At 40.0% G+C, this 16,793-nt stretch overlaps 1 protein-coding gene across 3 annotated transcripts in view; it reads left to right on the forward strand.

The window, feature by feature from the left end:
* Positions 1-16,382, forward strand: part of nfat5b (nuclear factor of activated T cells 5b) — a 32,053-nt gene extending 15,671 nt beyond the window's left edge. For 2 of the 3 annotated variants that reach the window (XM_053427386.1, XM_053427396.1), the window contains exons 3-13: positions 1,166-1,796; positions 2,819-3,005; positions 4,356-4,546; positions 5,190-5,362; positions 6,896-7,030; positions 7,139-7,191; positions 7,800-7,932; positions 8,136-8,210; positions 8,498-8,601; positions 8,840-10,649; positions 11,715-16,382. In XM_053427386.1, the coding sequence (XP_053283361.1) occupies positions 1,166-1,796; positions 2,819-3,005; positions 4,356-4,546; positions 5,190-5,362; positions 6,896-7,030; positions 7,139-7,191; positions 7,800-7,932; positions 8,136-8,210; positions 8,498-8,601; positions 8,840-10,649; positions 11,715-11,953 (3,731 nt within the window). In that variant the 3' untranslated portion in view covers positions 11,954-16,382. Of the gene's footprint in view, positions 1-577; positions 641-1,165; positions 1,797-2,818; positions 3,006-4,355; positions 4,547-5,189; positions 5,363-6,895; positions 7,031-7,138; positions 7,192-7,799; positions 7,933-8,135; positions 8,211-8,497; positions 8,602-8,839; positions 10,650-11,714 lie in introns of all 3 variants that reach the window. The other variant, XM_053427406.1, reaches the window with a different exon arrangement.
* Positions 16,383-16,793: the final 411 nt, after the last annotated feature.

Genomic DNA, 16,793 nt, shown 5'->3' on the forward strand with positions numbered 1-16,793 from the left:
AAGAAGAAAGGACAAATGTGTTCGGCCAAACTTATCAATAATGAACTGTAATTTGTATTAATGCATATCATTTATATATCCTATTTTCTTACTCCGAGCTTGAATGTTTTTAGAGTCAATGGCAGATAAGACCGGGACCGTCAGACAGGATGGAGCATCTTCTTTTATTTGTCTATATTTTCTGGTTGCCATGATATGTGATCATATATGTCTTTGTGTCACAACACTTGCTAAAAATGACACTATCTCCATATACATTGTATGTGCTTGTTTTTTTTTCCCGAATGTGTGTTTTGAAAACTAATGAGTCACCAAACAATCCAGAATGTCAACAGAAGTCTAACTCCTTCTTTTTTTTTTAAACGATCTACAAATTAACCCCACCTTTCCGTGCTCTTCATCTAGTTCACCGTAACTATTTGAATGCTTTTGAAATTACAGTGTTTGTCAGCCGGCTGGAGCAGCACCTTTTGACAAAGAAAAAAAAATACCCTGTGTTAATAATATTTTTTTCACTGATAAAACTTTTACTGTTCAGCTCTTATTGCTCATTCGCTGTCTCATTTTTATATTCCAGGAAGTTCCCTCTGAAGCAGGGAGTGTCTGCATATAAAATGGTCTGCAGTTCTCTGCTTCATAGGTCAGAAGCTTGTTTATTTTGTCTCTGTGGCTACGTTCAGTCCCAACGAAGAACTTATGTAGCAAAAAAATAAATAAACAAAATAAAGCTCCAATAATTGGCATGCATCTTACTGTGCACATGAACATTTTGAACTTCCTCTCCATTTCACCATTTTGGCTCATTTTTTCATTCAGTTGAACATGAACAAAATGCTAATAATAATGATAAATTCATTCAGTTGTTAGACTTTTTTAGTAGTTACTTTACTCACAAGCATTTTTACTCTTCAGTTTTTTTATTAGGGGGGGCTGCTCACCTCTCATCTCTTCTTTGGCCCCGTTTTAGTTTATAACAATACTTTTATTCACACACTGTCCACAGACACATACATATAAGATCCAAAAAAAGGACAATTTTTAATTGGATGTGTAAAAAATACTAAACAAAAGCAAAAATTAACAACACATTTTGCTGCTTAAATGGGACTGCTAGCCAACACAGGTTGAGATGCCTTTATTCACTGTCTAATCATTTGCACTGTAGATGCCATGTCCTCTTCTATGACCATGGAAGGCCCCCGCAGTGCTCTTTCCAACTCTTCCAGCTCCACCATACATTCCAGTTCTTCAGCCAGTGACCAGAACCCAGTCCACAGCAACAATGTTGACCAGGAGGATGCCAGGAATAGCCGCGTGGTACCAGAGGTCGTCGGATCAGAGAACGGAAATGGCAACGGCGGTGGTGGTGTTAACTGCAGGGGGAGCAGTGAACTGGGAGGTGGAAGAGGTGCGACATACCAGGATGCGCAGGCACATCACCAGATGACCCCGTCTAAGCGCCGCACTGTACTGAACATCTCTCCGCCTCCGCAAGACTTGTTTGATGACAGCCACATGTCTTGCCAGAATGAAGCCTCCCTGGACTCAGAGCAGAGCAACAGCATCTGGATGGATGACTCTCTCTCCAACTTTAGTATCATGAGCAGTGTTTCCTACAATGACAACACAGAGGTACCAAGAAAGTCCCGTAAACGTACCCCTCGACAGAGGCCTGGTCCGAAGGCTGTGCCTGCAGGGGAACCCAGCATGGATGTGTTTGATGCAGACAGTGCTAAAGGCCCGCACTTTGTCTTGTCACAGTTAGGACCCGACAACAAGACAGCATCAAAAGGAAGGTTTGTGTGAACTTTATTTGTATTTAGAAAGACTTGATCTGTTTGATTCTTAACGCCTTCTGGCCCATGTCCATTCAACTAACATGGATGCTGCAGGGTTTACGACCTATACTGCAGCCAGCCAGCCAGCAGGTGGCGATTGAGTTGCTTTGGCTTCACTTTTGTGGAGCTGCCATTTTTACAATCTTTATATACAGTCATGGCAAGAACATGTCCAAGTCATGTCCCTATAAATCTCATGTGGGTCTGTGCAGTTATGTGGAGAAATAAAAACAACTTGAGGTGTCACATTAAATATTAGCTCTGGTTAACTAAATGTTCTGACATTGGTAGTTGTAGCATTAGGCTTTTAATAGATTGTGACAATTTGTTCTTGCTGTTGCAGTCACTGTCCCCCTGGATAGTCTCACACAGCACTCATCCTGATTGTCAGAATAGGTTATTATTAGGAAAGGACACACTGACACACACACATACACAAACACACACACACACCAACAGATGGAAATTAACAAACCACGCTGGCTTCGGATTTCCCACCACGCTTGGACTGAAGAGGAGCGGCCAGATCAGAGGGGAGGGAGGGGCAGGATACTGAAGTACAAACAATGGTCAGCCACAGTGAATCACAGAGCCCCTCTCAAAGACCTAGGATAAGCAGGGCAGATTAAATAAACAGATAACTCTGAACGCTTTAAGAGCTGCGGATAGAATATGCTTCGTTGATGGAGGGCCTCTTAACTCTGCATTGCTCAGTGCACCATGGCAACTTGCAGGCCGTTTCACCATTGTGGCTACAAAGAGCAGTTTTCCAGCATCACACCCCAGAACAAATTTCAGCCAGATCTACACACAGATATTTATTATTTACAGTTGTCATTTTGTGGGTATCCTTTTTACTAGTTGGGTTCTGAACCTTAGGATTTGGGCCAATGTAGTAAATGTAGACAGTAGAATTGATACAAATGTCAGAATTAGAAGTGATCCTCTGACGTCTCTGTTAAAACGGGTCTTTGTTGCAGCTCTGACAATCCTAAGGCAGCTAACCATAAAGGGGGGACTCTATCGATGCAATACCCACAGAAGAGTGAGGGGAAGGAGCTGAAGATGCAGGTCCAACCTGAGACTCAGCACCGGGCCCGCTATCTTACTGAAGGCAGCAGAGGGTCAGTGAAGGACCGCACGCAGCAAAGCTTCCCTACTGTGAAGGTAATGAACTCTATAGGTGAAGTTTCAGCTTTTCTGGTTCAAGGTGCAGTGTTTAAGATTTAGGTGAATGTGATCTATTGGCAGAAATAGAGTATAAAATAATCCTAGTGATGTTTTCACTACTGTTAATTGGTTTCTTTTCCCTTGAATAGGCCCTTTATATTTTTTTACTTCATATTTACATTGGGAGCGGGTCGTCTCTACGGAGGCCGCCATGTTTTTTACAGTAGCCCAGACTTGACAAACTAAACACCTTTTTAGAGTTTTTATGACAACTGAATTCTCCCACAGTTTCTCTTTCATGTTTGGAAGAGGAGGGTGAGCTGAGCGGTATTCAGCTGCAACTTGCAACTTTACCACTTGATGTCACTAAATTCTACAAACTGAACCTTTAAGTTGAGATAATGAATGGATTATTGTCAGAGGCTTTTACCTATGTGTATATAGGATTTACTTTACTATACAATGTTATGTTTTCATCATGCTTTTAGCATTTTGTATCAACATACTGCAACATGCAAATAGACACAACACTATATAACACAATATTTTGTGGTTGTGTTTGTAATTTCAGTATTTTTATTTGCTGTGTAAGTGTTGAAAGTTGGCAGAAAGTTTGCACTGGATTTGAAGAGCCCCTCTTCATCCCCAGCATGTTACGACTGCAAGTTGGATATAAAAGAAAACTTCATCTTTCTGAAACACCGCTGTGCCCTTTTTTTAGAGGTGGAACTGAGAGATGAAGAGAAGTGAAAATACCTCTGTCCAGTCACCTCAGTATCATCAGGGATGATCATTAATTTAGCAAGTTTGTATCTCTTACTGGTCGACTAGGTGATTTTGTGCTGGCCCAGCTTCTGGCTACAGAAGTTGAAACCATGAACAAAAACAGAGAGTCACAGCAGTAGATACAAAATACCAGTAGATTGCATAATAAAGTGGAATCAAAGTCGGCTTATAAACAAGCTACGACTCATAGAGGAAGGTTTTGTAAATGGGCAGAACACACAAGGCTTGATTGGTTGAAGACAAGATGCCATTAAAGATGCTCATGAGGGCATCTGCTGGACAGGTAAGGAAGGACACTTAGTTAACGTCTGCAAAACAAGAGAAAGTTGAAGAGACACAGGAACAAGTTTGCAGCTGCATCAGGACAGTGTGTTATAGGACAGGAGAAAACATTTTCTGATCCTTCTGACTCATTTTGAAAATTAGCGGATGCATTTCTAGTTTTTAAGTTTTGCAGAAAAAGTTAGCATCACACGGATGTCCTACACAACATATAAGATTCAGATCCATTCTCATTTAGCAGATGCATTTTGAATCCTTCGTCTTTTTTCACTCTCACAGCTGGAGGGTGTGAACGAGCCAGTGATTTTACAAGTGTTTGTGGGCAACGATACCGGGCGTGTGAAGCCTCATGGGTTTTACCAAGCGTGCAGGGTGACCGGCCGCAACACCACAGCCTGCAAGGAGGTGGACATTGACGGCACAACTGTCATTGAGGTGTCCCTTGATCCAAGCACCAACATGACACTAGCGTATGTACTGTTCTTGAGAAAGAGATCGCTAGATTGTGTGATAATTTATGTTAAACCACATAAAACAAAGGCAATACAAGTGTTGCTTTGACTGCATGTCTTATACTTCACAGATTTTTCAATTACTTAATAAAATCATTGTGTAAAGGACCCCTGTGAGCTGTAAGGTAGATACTGTAAATATATGAACATTTTGTTAATCGGCAGTTAACACAAGCTGTTTTCAGACCTAACATGCATTCCAGATTTCGACACTGTCATCGGCTTTATTGCCTTAAGCTCTCTTACTCTATCGTCTTTCCAAGTTGGCATCTTTGTCTGTGTTTTTTTCATCCTGATTTATTTATTGTGATTTTATTCTGGAAAATATCCTGCCTTTTCCTCACACGTTCTCTGGAGTTTTTTCCCGCTAACCCCTTGGTAAAAACTCAGGAGAATGTCCGATAGAGCCCATTTATCCAGTGGAACTGACTCGATTATTAGGGTTCTCACAAACAGCCACTCTGGAAAATGTAGTATCTGGAGTTCAGTGCTTGTCTCAAAGCAGCTATGATGACACATAGTAAGATGCAGTGTGTTGGTGTTTAAGTGTTGTAAAGGGATTTTGGGAAATGAAGTTGTTTTACGTTGCTTCTCTGTGCAGGGTGGACTGTGTCGGGATCCTGAAGCTCCGTAACGCTGACGTCGAGGCTCGTATTGGCGTCGCTGGGTCCAAGAAGAAGAGCACACGTGCTCGCCTGGTGTTTCGGGTCAACATTCCCCGTTCAGACGGATCAGTGCTCACACTCCAGACTCCCTCATCTCCAATCCTGTGTAGTATGTCAGCCTCCTTGTTGTATTTATCTCTGTGGTAACAGTTATTACATTAATTGATACATTGTTTCAATCACCAAGAAATAAGTTTGGTTTATTTTTGCACAAATTATAATGTTTTATTTTTCTTAATGAAAGTTTAAAATGGGTTTAACAAACAGCCTACAAGCCGACCTGTGACCTACTTACTTAATAATCACAATTTATACTGTAAGCTGAGCCATTTTCTTCTCTTTTAACAAGAGAGTCCCTGTTTCTAAAGTTTAGTGTTGCCCAGGGTCAGGAAACTGTTGTTGTCTTTTGATGTCGCATTCTGAGACAATCTGTAAAGATTCCTTCAGTCTCAGGTGTTATTTAATAATACGTACAGTATGAGGGTGTGGTTGGTTTCATAAACAGGAAAGACACTTAAGGCTATAAGAGTTTCTGTGTAAGTGGAATTGAGAGAGACAGGGGAGAAAGCGAAGGAAAGGACCAAACAATAGAGGTGTGTGGACTTCTATTGTTTACACGGAGCCAGCGTGCTAGCCAGGGAAATATCTTTCCACAAATCTAAAAAGAAATGCCCCTTGGCATGTGAGTGTGTGAGTGTTGCTGCAGAGAACTGAAAAAGGTTGGTGAAGTGTATCAGAGCTAAAGTTATTTGATGTCAGGATCATAGAATATATACAAAGATATAAATGTCAATCTTTATATACATTCTGTGGTCAGAATATTGAAAGCTCATTTGACCACAAAGATGTCAACAATCATTTATTTAGAAAAGTGCTTTCCCTACCAGATACACCTAGCCAAGCAAAGGTCTCAAACTGCAGTGGTGGTAGTGTTTGCTTTATAAGTAACAAATAGTAACAAGATGTTAAGGGTTAGGGGTAATTTTAGGTTTAAATCATTTTTATTTTATCAATTTTAAAAGTTCTTTAAAAGTTAATGATTGATTGAATACTTCATATATTTATATTTGCACTGATAAGAGAGAGTTCAGCAAAATCATTGAATCGTGTTTAGAAACACTGTGAAACCTTTAAAAGCTTCAACTAAATACCCATATATAAAATACATTAAAAAAAAATATTAGTGCTTTGGGGTCAACATTGTTTTGTCTATGATAAATATTATGATCTATCTGCATTAAATATGAAATATGAATATTAAACTTAATACAAAACTTTGAATCTAGATTCTAATGGCTTCACAACAGGTGCGAAGCCAGTTAACGTGTACTTATTTAGTTGGACCACACCCATCTTTGAACATGGAGTTCCTTTTCATCTCAGCTTCAGTACATACCTAACATAACATTTGTGACTGCAACTTCCCGAGTTGACAGATATACACCAGCTCAATGGGATAAAAATAGAACCTAGTGTACTATTAAGCTGTAAACTTTAAAACTTGTAAAAGGCATTTAATATTGATCTGGTACTTCCAAAAAAAAAGTGGGCTTGATATCCGACACATAAAGTCACATAAAGATCTTTGTTCTCTCTCCCCTTTTTTGATTTCCAACCGACTCTGTATTTGATCTGTTTACAGCCCAACCTGCAGGGGTGCCTGAAATCTTAAAAAAATCACTGCACAGTTGTTCAGTGAGAGGTGGAGAAGAAGTCTTCATCATCGGCAAAAACTTTCTTAAAGACACCAAAGTCATATTTCAAGAGAATATTTCAGGTGAGAGTCTTTCCGAATGCTTTTTAATCATCTGCATGTATAGGTTCATACATTTTAAATTTTTGTGTTTGTTTCTGTGGTCAACCTGAAACTCTTTCTTCTGTCCAGATGAGAACTCGTGGAAGGCTGAGGCTGAAATCGACATGGAGCTGTTTCACCAGGTAAAATCTGATCTTGTTTTTGTACCAAATTATTAACGCTAATGAGCTGAGTTGATTTGTATGGGCCTTGTAATCATGTAATCACCTTAAATAGCTGCTGGTTGAAAGGTTTGAGTAGTCTCATTGTGTTTTGACCTAATTACACTCAGTCTCTCAGTGTGGACTTGAATGTCTCAGCAGTCCAGTTTTAAACCTTTGCCCTTGTGAACAAAACGCTCAGGAGTTTATCTTTTGTTTTTATTGGAGGCACACTGTGGATTTGTCGTGGGGGGGGGACATATACACATTGTACACAACTATGCTTCTCACTCAAATATCATCGTGTTTTTAAAATCCTGCACCATTTAAGTTCATCGCTGTTGGTAGCTCATTCCTTTGCTACCTCAAGTGTTCACGAGTACGACATCCCCATGCTCCTGATGTGCTGTTAGAACATGATCCATTAACATGGTGATGACCTACTCAGAAACTTATTGTAATTTTATATTCAATCACTGTTTTCTAATCTACTGCCCCTTTGACTCAGATTAGTTACGTGCACAAAGACCTACTGCTGTTGAAATTGTTCCTGGTTGCTGACTTTACTTTTTTGTTGGCTCATATCCAAGAATCACTTGATAGTGAAGGTTCCTCCGTACCAGAATCAAACCGTCACCTCAGCAGTGTATGTGGGAGTCTATGTGGTGACGAATGCTGGGAGATCGCATGATGTTCAGCCTTTTACTTACACTCCAGATCCAGGTTTGTTTTCGACTCCATTTCACTTTAACTACTTTACATATACGTTTCTCTTTATTCATCAGTCTATTGATGATATGAACACTTTGTTAAATATGTACATCTTCCTTAATGACTTGAATGAGATGAAATAATATTTCTGATGGTTTATATAGATTTTCTTTTGTTGTTGACTCTGTGAAATCTCTTTACATTTGCTATTCCAGGACCACATGATGTTCCTGTGAAGAAAGAGATGCTTTCTCCAGTGAAGACTTGTACTTTTGATGAACAAATTAAAGGTTATTTTTTCTTTTGTAAACTAATATAAACAATCACGATTATTTATTTTACTAGTGTGTATTTCAAAAACATATTTATACAAGTGGATGGAGATTTGGAGTTGCCCATCAGGCTTTGCTTTCACTTTAAGGCTGTTTATTTCCTTGAAAATTGCAGAGAATGTAAACTGTACATTTCACTTTTTTAGCTCACAGCTGAAGAGACATTTTTCAGTAAGAACATATTGACAATACGTTTGACTGTGGTATTCAATATATGAATATGTTCCCCGCTATTGCTCCCACAGTTCTGGATGGTGCTCTGATGCCCTCGATGTTGCCTTTAGTGAAAAGAGAAGACGTCACTCCGATGGAAGTGACAAGCAACATTCAATCTTCTGGCGTATATAAGGTGACGTATTGATTTGTTACCTGAAGAAAGGGCTCAGCATTTACATAATGAAAACAATTGAACTGTTTTGGATGTGATCTGATATTCCAAATTAAACTTGGAGGAAAATGTAATAACCTTCATAATTACCCTCAAGAAAGGGTTCTTGTGGATATAGGTTTTAAATGTCAAAGTAGTGGTGTGTACTCTAAGAAAAAACTAAACACACCTTTTGCCCTCTGTTTTGTGTTGTCATCAGACTGGTGATCTTTGTCAAGCCCAGCAGAACCCAGACATGACTGCAGCACATCTAAATAAAAACCGACCCTTCTCCAACAACTTGTCTCTGGCTGCAGCTGACCCTGACAAAGCTCAGGCTTCTGTTTTTACCAACACTGAGCCCCTGAGCACCATCCAGAAGCAGGACATTGCTCCCACCAGCTCATTTCCTGTGCCTACAGACTCTCTGCTCCAGCAGGGTTCCCAGCAGTTCCTCCTGGAGCCAAGAGAGGGCCTCGGCCTGGAGAGACCAGGCAGTGGCTCAGGAGGTGTGGTGAGGCTGTGTGGAGAACCTACCCCCCAGCAGCAGCAGCAGCAGCAGCTGCCACTGTTCCCTCTAGATGAGGTGGCCCAGCTTGAAGAGGCAGTGAGACAACTTAAAGCCAAAGGGTACTGTAACTTACCTCTTCAGTCTGAAAACTCCATGGCCAAACAACAGCAGCAGCAGCAGCAACAGCAGCACATGCAGCACCAACAGCAGATCCAAAAACAGCAAATCCAGCAGCAACAACAGCAACAACAGCAACAAATGCATCAGCAGCAACAGGTGCTGGAGAATTTACAGCAGCATCTGTTTCAGTCACAGATTCAGATGCAGTGTGGCATGTTTCAGGACGCCACCCAGGGCAAGAACTCAGAACAGCAGGGCTCATCACAAGGAGGGGGGCCAAACCCTGGATCTCTCTTCCAGCAGCAACAGCAGCAGCAGCAACAGCAGCAGCAGCAACAAGCAGTTCTCTTTCAACAGGCAAACTTACTTTCCATTCAGACCAACTTCCTCCAGCAAACACCCTCTCACCCTTCACCACCCATGTTCCACAACCCCAGCTCTCTGGCTGACACACAAGATCCACAGGGGGCTCTATTTCAGAAGGCTTCTCAGGAGCAGGTCCAGGCTGCTCTCTTTCAAAACACCATGACAGTACTGCAGGCCCCAGAGCAACAGCCCACAACCCCTGGACTTTTCCTCCCCCAGTCCTCCCTGCCCACTCAGCTCACAACCAGCAATTCTCAACAACAGCAGCAACAACAGAAGCAGCAGCAGCTGGTCTTCCTCAATGCCCTACAGTCCCCTGCCCCTGAACCACAATCAGTATTTCAGGTTCAGTCCCAGCTCTCCCCTATCCAGCAGAGGAGTCCCATGGAGCAGCAGCCGCCCTCCCAGCCTCAGACCCACACACAGCCAACCCAGCAAGTTCCCTTATTCCAGAACATCTCTCCACATCCACCTGCAAACACACTCTCTCCAGGCCAGCAGCAGCAGCAGACTGGCCTCCTGTTCTGCAACAATACTCTGTCCACCCCAGACCAGGCCTCCAGCCTCCTCTTCAGCAGCCAGGGCCAGATGCCTCCTCTGACCAGCAGCAGTCTGGTTTCTCAAGAGCCCCAAAACTCCTCTCTGCTGTTTTCACAATCCAATCTGGTGACTGTAAACCAGCAGGATCGCTCTGAGCCAATGGCCTTGGGGAACCCCACCCATCCACGACAACAAGTCATGTTTCAGGAGCAGCAGCCGATGCAGCTGGGTGGCAGCTCAAACAGCCGACAGGAGCCTCCTGTGGGCCTCTTCATGCCTCAATCCAACATGGCCTCTCTGCAGGGGGGTCTGGCTCAAGAGCTTGCACAGTCAGCCATGTTTGCTTCACAGAACGGCGTGGCGAACATTCAGACGACTACCCCCTCCCCTGCTCAACAGCCAGGACCGCTCTTTCAGACGACCGTGAGTGGGGGCATCAATCAGCCCAGCCAGCCTCAACAGCCTGGCCTGTTCCTCTTTGGGATTCAGAACGGTAAGGAATCTATTACCTCAGTGTACGCAGTTAAAACTGATGAGATGACAGCAAGTAAAACAAGCTCAGAAATGTTAAATCAAGTTTCAACTTTCACAAATAATGATAAATAATTATTTGATCATTTTTACATGAACGCTGTTGCTAGAGAGAATTCTAAGTCCACTCTGCATTTCCTCTTAGCTCTGTTTTGATTTTCTCTCTTCTCTCATCAGCATTGTCTCCAAATGCTGCAGACAGCTGTTTTCAACAAAAAAATCTATGAAATCCCACTGTACACTAAAAGCAAACAGAAACAGTTTGGGCTGCAGAGGATTTAGCAGTGAAAGGGACAGATATTTTTCTCTGGAGTTGACAAAGACCAAAGCAGAACTGAAAGAGAGAGTGAATTTTGGACTAAGATTCGTCAGCTGGTCAGAGGCATGACTCCAGAGTTACACTATCCGTGCTCTGTTTCTGCTTAATGTGTAAATAGAGGACTGTTTGTTAAGATGTAGGCCACATCAGCTGTAAAGTTGATGTCAGTGTTGTGACTCTGCTTGTTTCTGCTGCCCCCAAGTGGTCAAATATCTGCTGATCTAGTTTTAACGAGAGTCATGTGACACATATAAGCTAAAACTGTTATTAGATAGGAAAGCACTGCGTGAAATATTACATAAAATCATTTAGATTTTCTATGTGATTTTTCATTTTATTTGTTTTATTAATATCATATTTAATGTACCAATTTATTGATTAAATAATTGTCAATCTTTCTTACCTTCTTACTGCTGTATATTTCCAAATGGTATATAAACAATTATTTATCTTCAAAGTAAATACATTTTTTTACCAGGTTAGCTCGTCTATAAATGTGGCAAGAATGAAATAAAATCAACAATAGTACTTTAGAGCAACAATTTGACAATTTATACCCAATTTTGTGTCTAAACAAATTACTAAACATACATGATTTTTCTTATTAAACTGTTTTGAAGTAACTTTGCATATAAAAGCAAAATATATATATTTTTTCAAGGTTGTTAACTCACTCACTCTCACCCACCTGTTTCTGCTTCCTCACAGGATGTGGCCAGTTGATGAACACTCCTGGAAACACACTGTCGGATCAGATCATAGCCATCAGCCAGTCTGGTCAGAACCAAAGAGAGAGTGATGCTCGTATTCAGTCTCTGCTCAATCAGTCCCTGTCTCAGTCTGGGACTGTGCAGAACAGCATGTCCGCCTCACAGAACATGGAGAAGATCGACGACCTGCTGGTCAGCCTGCAGGAGTCCGGAAGCAACTTAAGTCGTTCATATTAACCCCTGTACTTCATTCTTTGACTGATATTCTGTATGGGAAATTAGACACAGTTAAACGTATATGAATTTGTTTTGACAAACCGCATGATGTGCGTCACCAAATGTTTTTCTAGCCTACTCACATATAATTGAGTCTTCATTAGGAAAGAAACTGTGAAGCATTGTCAAGTGCTGCCGGCCGTGCTGAGAGCGACTCTTATTAAAACTATGGCATAATACGTTGCCTAAAGCAAACTGGAGAAATTAATATCGAGACAGTGAACTAGAAATTTGTGTCGGACTTTCTTCGCCGACCAGTTGGACCAAGAGAGGCAAATATCTCTTAATAACATTAAAGACTGAATGACTCCCCAATGTTAAATCATGAATGTGAAAACTGAGGTGGACTGTAGATGAGAACTGTGAGACAATTTGTCGTAACTGTCTGATGACGATGAAGATGATGATGAGGCAGGTGAAATTTAGCCCAAATTTTCGTTCATATATCTTGTGAATTTTTGTTGAAATCCGTAAGTAGATTGTGAGTCGTGTTGTTTGGTTGTCGTGGTGTTTTCTAAAGTGTTCTCCAAAGTGTTTGGTGGTTTCCGTGAATAGTGTTCCCTTTAATACTTCTTTCGTAGTTTTGTCGTTGTTGCATGGAGGGTGGAGCGCGTGGTACGGTAGGAGTGTAGAGTGTAGGTATAGTCACTGTTGACGGGGTTTGGAATTATTAACAGTGAAGCAAGTGAAGCAAGAGTAGGTGAGAGGGGAAGAGTGGAGGAAGGTAACTGAGAAGTCGAAAATTGCAATGAATAGAAACATTTCCTTATGTCTTATGTGATGTGTAGCTACAAACATGTGTCTTTCATGTATGTGGATGCTTGTTATTTCAGTGTTGCAGCAGATAGCTGATGATATGAATGAGTTCACTGTAGCTGTTTCTGAAAGGCCACGAAGTGACGTAGGTTTTCATTGATGATGTGATAAAGACAGAAACTGCATTCAGTCTGTGTCTGAGTAAAGATCTTTAAAAACAAAAAAAACCCGACTAATAAAGTTTAGACCTGTTTGGTACAGTAATAAAAAAAAAGAATATTTGTCATAGAGCGAGTAGCGGTCAGTAACATGATCATCAGGAGCTCTAAAGCATATCTTTCTATATTAGATATTTCGCCGTCACCACAGTGTACAGACAGCACTTTGTAATGTAGTATAAATGAACAGGCTAACATTTAGTCTGTATTCATCAAAAACAAACTGTGTCAGTTTGATTATTTTTACAGCTTAGTCTCCTTTGAATACATTAGGAAGAAATAACTCTTTTAAGATAGTGTAGTGGAAGAAATGTAACAAATAATGGCTGATATGTTTGTTTTTTACATGTAGATTCAGCACTTTACGATGCTGTGACGACTTCACTCATCCAGGGTACACTACAGTCCCACGAGAGGTGGCTTTCCTTCTTTTTGATCTCAGCCGCCTCTTCCTCATTGTTTACAGTGAAGAAGATACATTTCCCATGTGTTTGCATAGCAACGCTCATGTAGTCGGGCAAACTCAACAAACATATTTCCACTCTTTTGAGATGCTATCATACAGTTTAATACATATATTTCACATTATACAGTTAAATACAACATCTAATTTCCAGCCATGTTACAACTACTACTTTTCAATCCCAAAACCTAGTGCGTTATTTATTTCTGGATAGAGAAAAAACTGCTTAGAAATCTGGACAAATGAGGAAAATGTGGTTCAAGACATTTTTATTTTAATGACTTTTATTTAAATACATGCATCTGCAGTAGAGAGAGAGAGCAGAATGTAATATAGTATATTAATATAATTTTTTTGTCATAAGGGTAGGATCGTTTTGTGTTGTAGTGTCATTTTGCGTCAGGCACGCATGAACTGGAGTAGTATTCTTAAACGAGCTAGAGAAGAGCCTTTTTACCCGTTTTATTCAAGTGATGAATTCAGCTGAATGTTGAGGAGAAGCAGTCGTTTGTCGGCTACAACTGTACATTATATATCTCACCTGGATCGACGTATTAACATGCAGTAACAGAGCCCTTTTTCTAGGTTTCCCTTTAACTAGAAACCCGTCTGCAGATCTAATGTTAGCCTGTGGCCTCAGGACCAAAGTTTGACTCCAATCTTGCTTTGCATGTATCCTGATAACAGGCCAGTTTTATGGCTCGTGAGCCTTTATTTACTTTTATTTTTTCCAACTCACAATTAAACTTTTGAAAAATCATAGACAGCCTTTTCTTTTCCCTCCTAAAGATACAGATTTCAGTGACGTCACACCTTTCTCTGTTTGTTGTGTTGTGTTGTGTGGTTTTACTGTACGTGTGTGCATGAACAAGGGGCTGGTCTCTACTGACGATCCAATGGGCTCTAGTTTAATGCCTTGTCTCATTTTTCTCTGTAGAGTCTGTCAGAAACTCAGAAACACAGTTACATTTTATACACTTTTCAATCAGTTTGTTGTTTTTTGTGACAGATATGATGTAAACTTGACCAATGTGATATGTGGAACTACAGTGTGTCGGTTTGAGCAGTTAGACGGTGTTTTTTAAAGGGACCCTACTCCTGAAGGAAACCTGACTTTGGAGAAAAGAGCTGTCTGTGATTGGCTTTCTTCAACTTGTGAAGTAGAAGAAATGAGATCTCCAGTGTTGAATATTTATGATTTTATTTGTTTTACAGATTTCTTTTTTCTTTTTTTTTGTTGTAGTACCTGTTCCTCGTTTTGGAGAATCTAATTTATTCGTGTGTTGGTTATTATCTAAATTGTTTCCTGTAATCCTAGTTCTGAATGTACTGATAAGCCCCCACAATAATATACATTCCTGTGCACAGTTACACATTAATGAACATATATCATATGTGTTTGCTCGAGACTTTTAATTGGCCCTTCATTTCTGCTTTAACCACGAAGATAAAAGCAGAGAAAAATTGCACGGAACTTCAACAGTTTTTTAAAGAAATCTTAAAAATAGGAGCAACAAATTTCAGTATTTTTTACGATGACTATAATTCTGATTGTGATTACAAAGTGTGGTTGTAGACGCCTCACTTGAGATCCAGAATGTTCTTTTTTACACACACTGGGGAGGTAATTACTTTTTTGTAATTACAGTTTCCTCTTTGTTAATTTACAATGTAGCTGTAGATTAGAAAAACACGAGTGTTACTCTTCATACAGTCTTTACTAATTGTATGTAAAAGAGCAGGATTGTTGATAAAGGTTCTCACTTTTTCCAAGATGCTACTAACTAACTCTGTGTTTTCCTGCAATAGAACAAGACGTGGCTTGCTATTAACATTACCAGTTCATTTAAGATCACCAAACTGAATTTGCTATCACAGGTATTTTTTCCCCCCTAAAATGTCACTATAGACACGAATATAAGCTGTACATGTGCCTTGAGGAGATGTCGTGGTATCGACCAGATGTTTCACCGTTCAACAAGCCCATGGCCCCTGTAGGCCGGTGTCGATTAGAATGTTTTAAGCCATAAGACTTTAAGTGTGCTTCAAATGCTCAACAACAGTGACCAGATAAGTGTGGTTGTGGTTGATACATGTGTTGTGCAATTCCTGTCATGCGTCTAATTTGTTTGTACTGAAGTATCCATTGCATTTATGTTACACGACGTAGATGCAGACAAACTTTTTCTCTGAAACTGCTATGCAGCTAATATACTGTAAATGTAGATCTGTTAGTTTTTGAATATATATATTTTTTCTATATATGGCCTCACCTGAGAAACCAAAATAGATGTTCTTTCTATTATTTATGTTGCTTGTTGAAATGTTTTCTGATGCTTTAAGTGCCGCCTGAAAGCGATTAGAACTCGTTTAGTCAGTTGAAATGTAAAATTCTCTATCTCTTTTTTTGATTCAAGGGTCACTAATTGTCTTTTTTATTACATTGTTGCTAGTACAGTTAATGTGGTGGTTTGTGTTATATCCAGGCCTGTTGTTTATTGGTGTAGTGGTTACTCGTCTTTATGATTTCTCTCAGGGCCTTGGAGATATCAGGATTCTTATTCTGACCAATAACATCAATGCATGATGGTTTTGTGGGTCTTTTAATTACACATTCTGCAAAGCAAAATTCACTGTAATTTATCCCGACTTAGTCTGACATTGGAATTTTCCAAAAATGTGCCTTTTCCACATTCTTTTTGTAATATCTTTAAAGTCTGTTCACTCTTAACACAAAAGAACCACTTTACCAATAAACAGCTTCTTTTAGTCCTGGAAATAAAGAGGGGGAATTTAGTCTTTTTGTTTCTAACAATGTGAACAATCGTCTGATAATCACCCTGGGGAGAAAACGATCTTTCTATATATTTGGCTTTGGTTGGGACATTTGTTTTTCTTGCAAATACATTTTTGTAAACTTGCTGCTATCTATATTAAACATATACACGTTCAATGTGTTGCCTCTGAGCTTTTATTTAATAATTTACTGCAGAAGACTGGGCCTTCTGCCAACAAACAAAATATGTCAGAAAAAGTAACTTCTCTCCAGGTTGTCCTTCAAAAAAGCAAGTCCACACAATCTGCCCTTAGAAATAATGGTGCAAACGTTGACTAGAAATATATATATATTAGTTTTTTTTTAAGAAAATGACAAATTTCAAATTTAAAGACAAATTGTATAGTTTAATATAATTTGAATAGATTCCTTTCACCTCAATCTTTTACACTTAACACTAAGGATGGTAGAGAAACACAGGACAGGCTTGGTTAAGGGTTGTCAGGAAAAGGAATCAGTGGAGCATGTGGTTATGAGTTGTAGGAGCAATGGGACACAGAGGGTGTAATGATGAGTGGACTCAGGGAA

The sequence above is a fragment of the Pleuronectes platessa genome, chromosome 1, assembly GCF_947347685.1.
Source record: "Pleuronectes platessa chromosome 1, fPlePla1.1, whole genome shotgun sequence".
Taxonomy (NCBI): Eukaryota; Metazoa; Chordata; class Actinopteri; order Pleuronectiformes; family Pleuronectidae; genus Pleuronectes; species Pleuronectes platessa.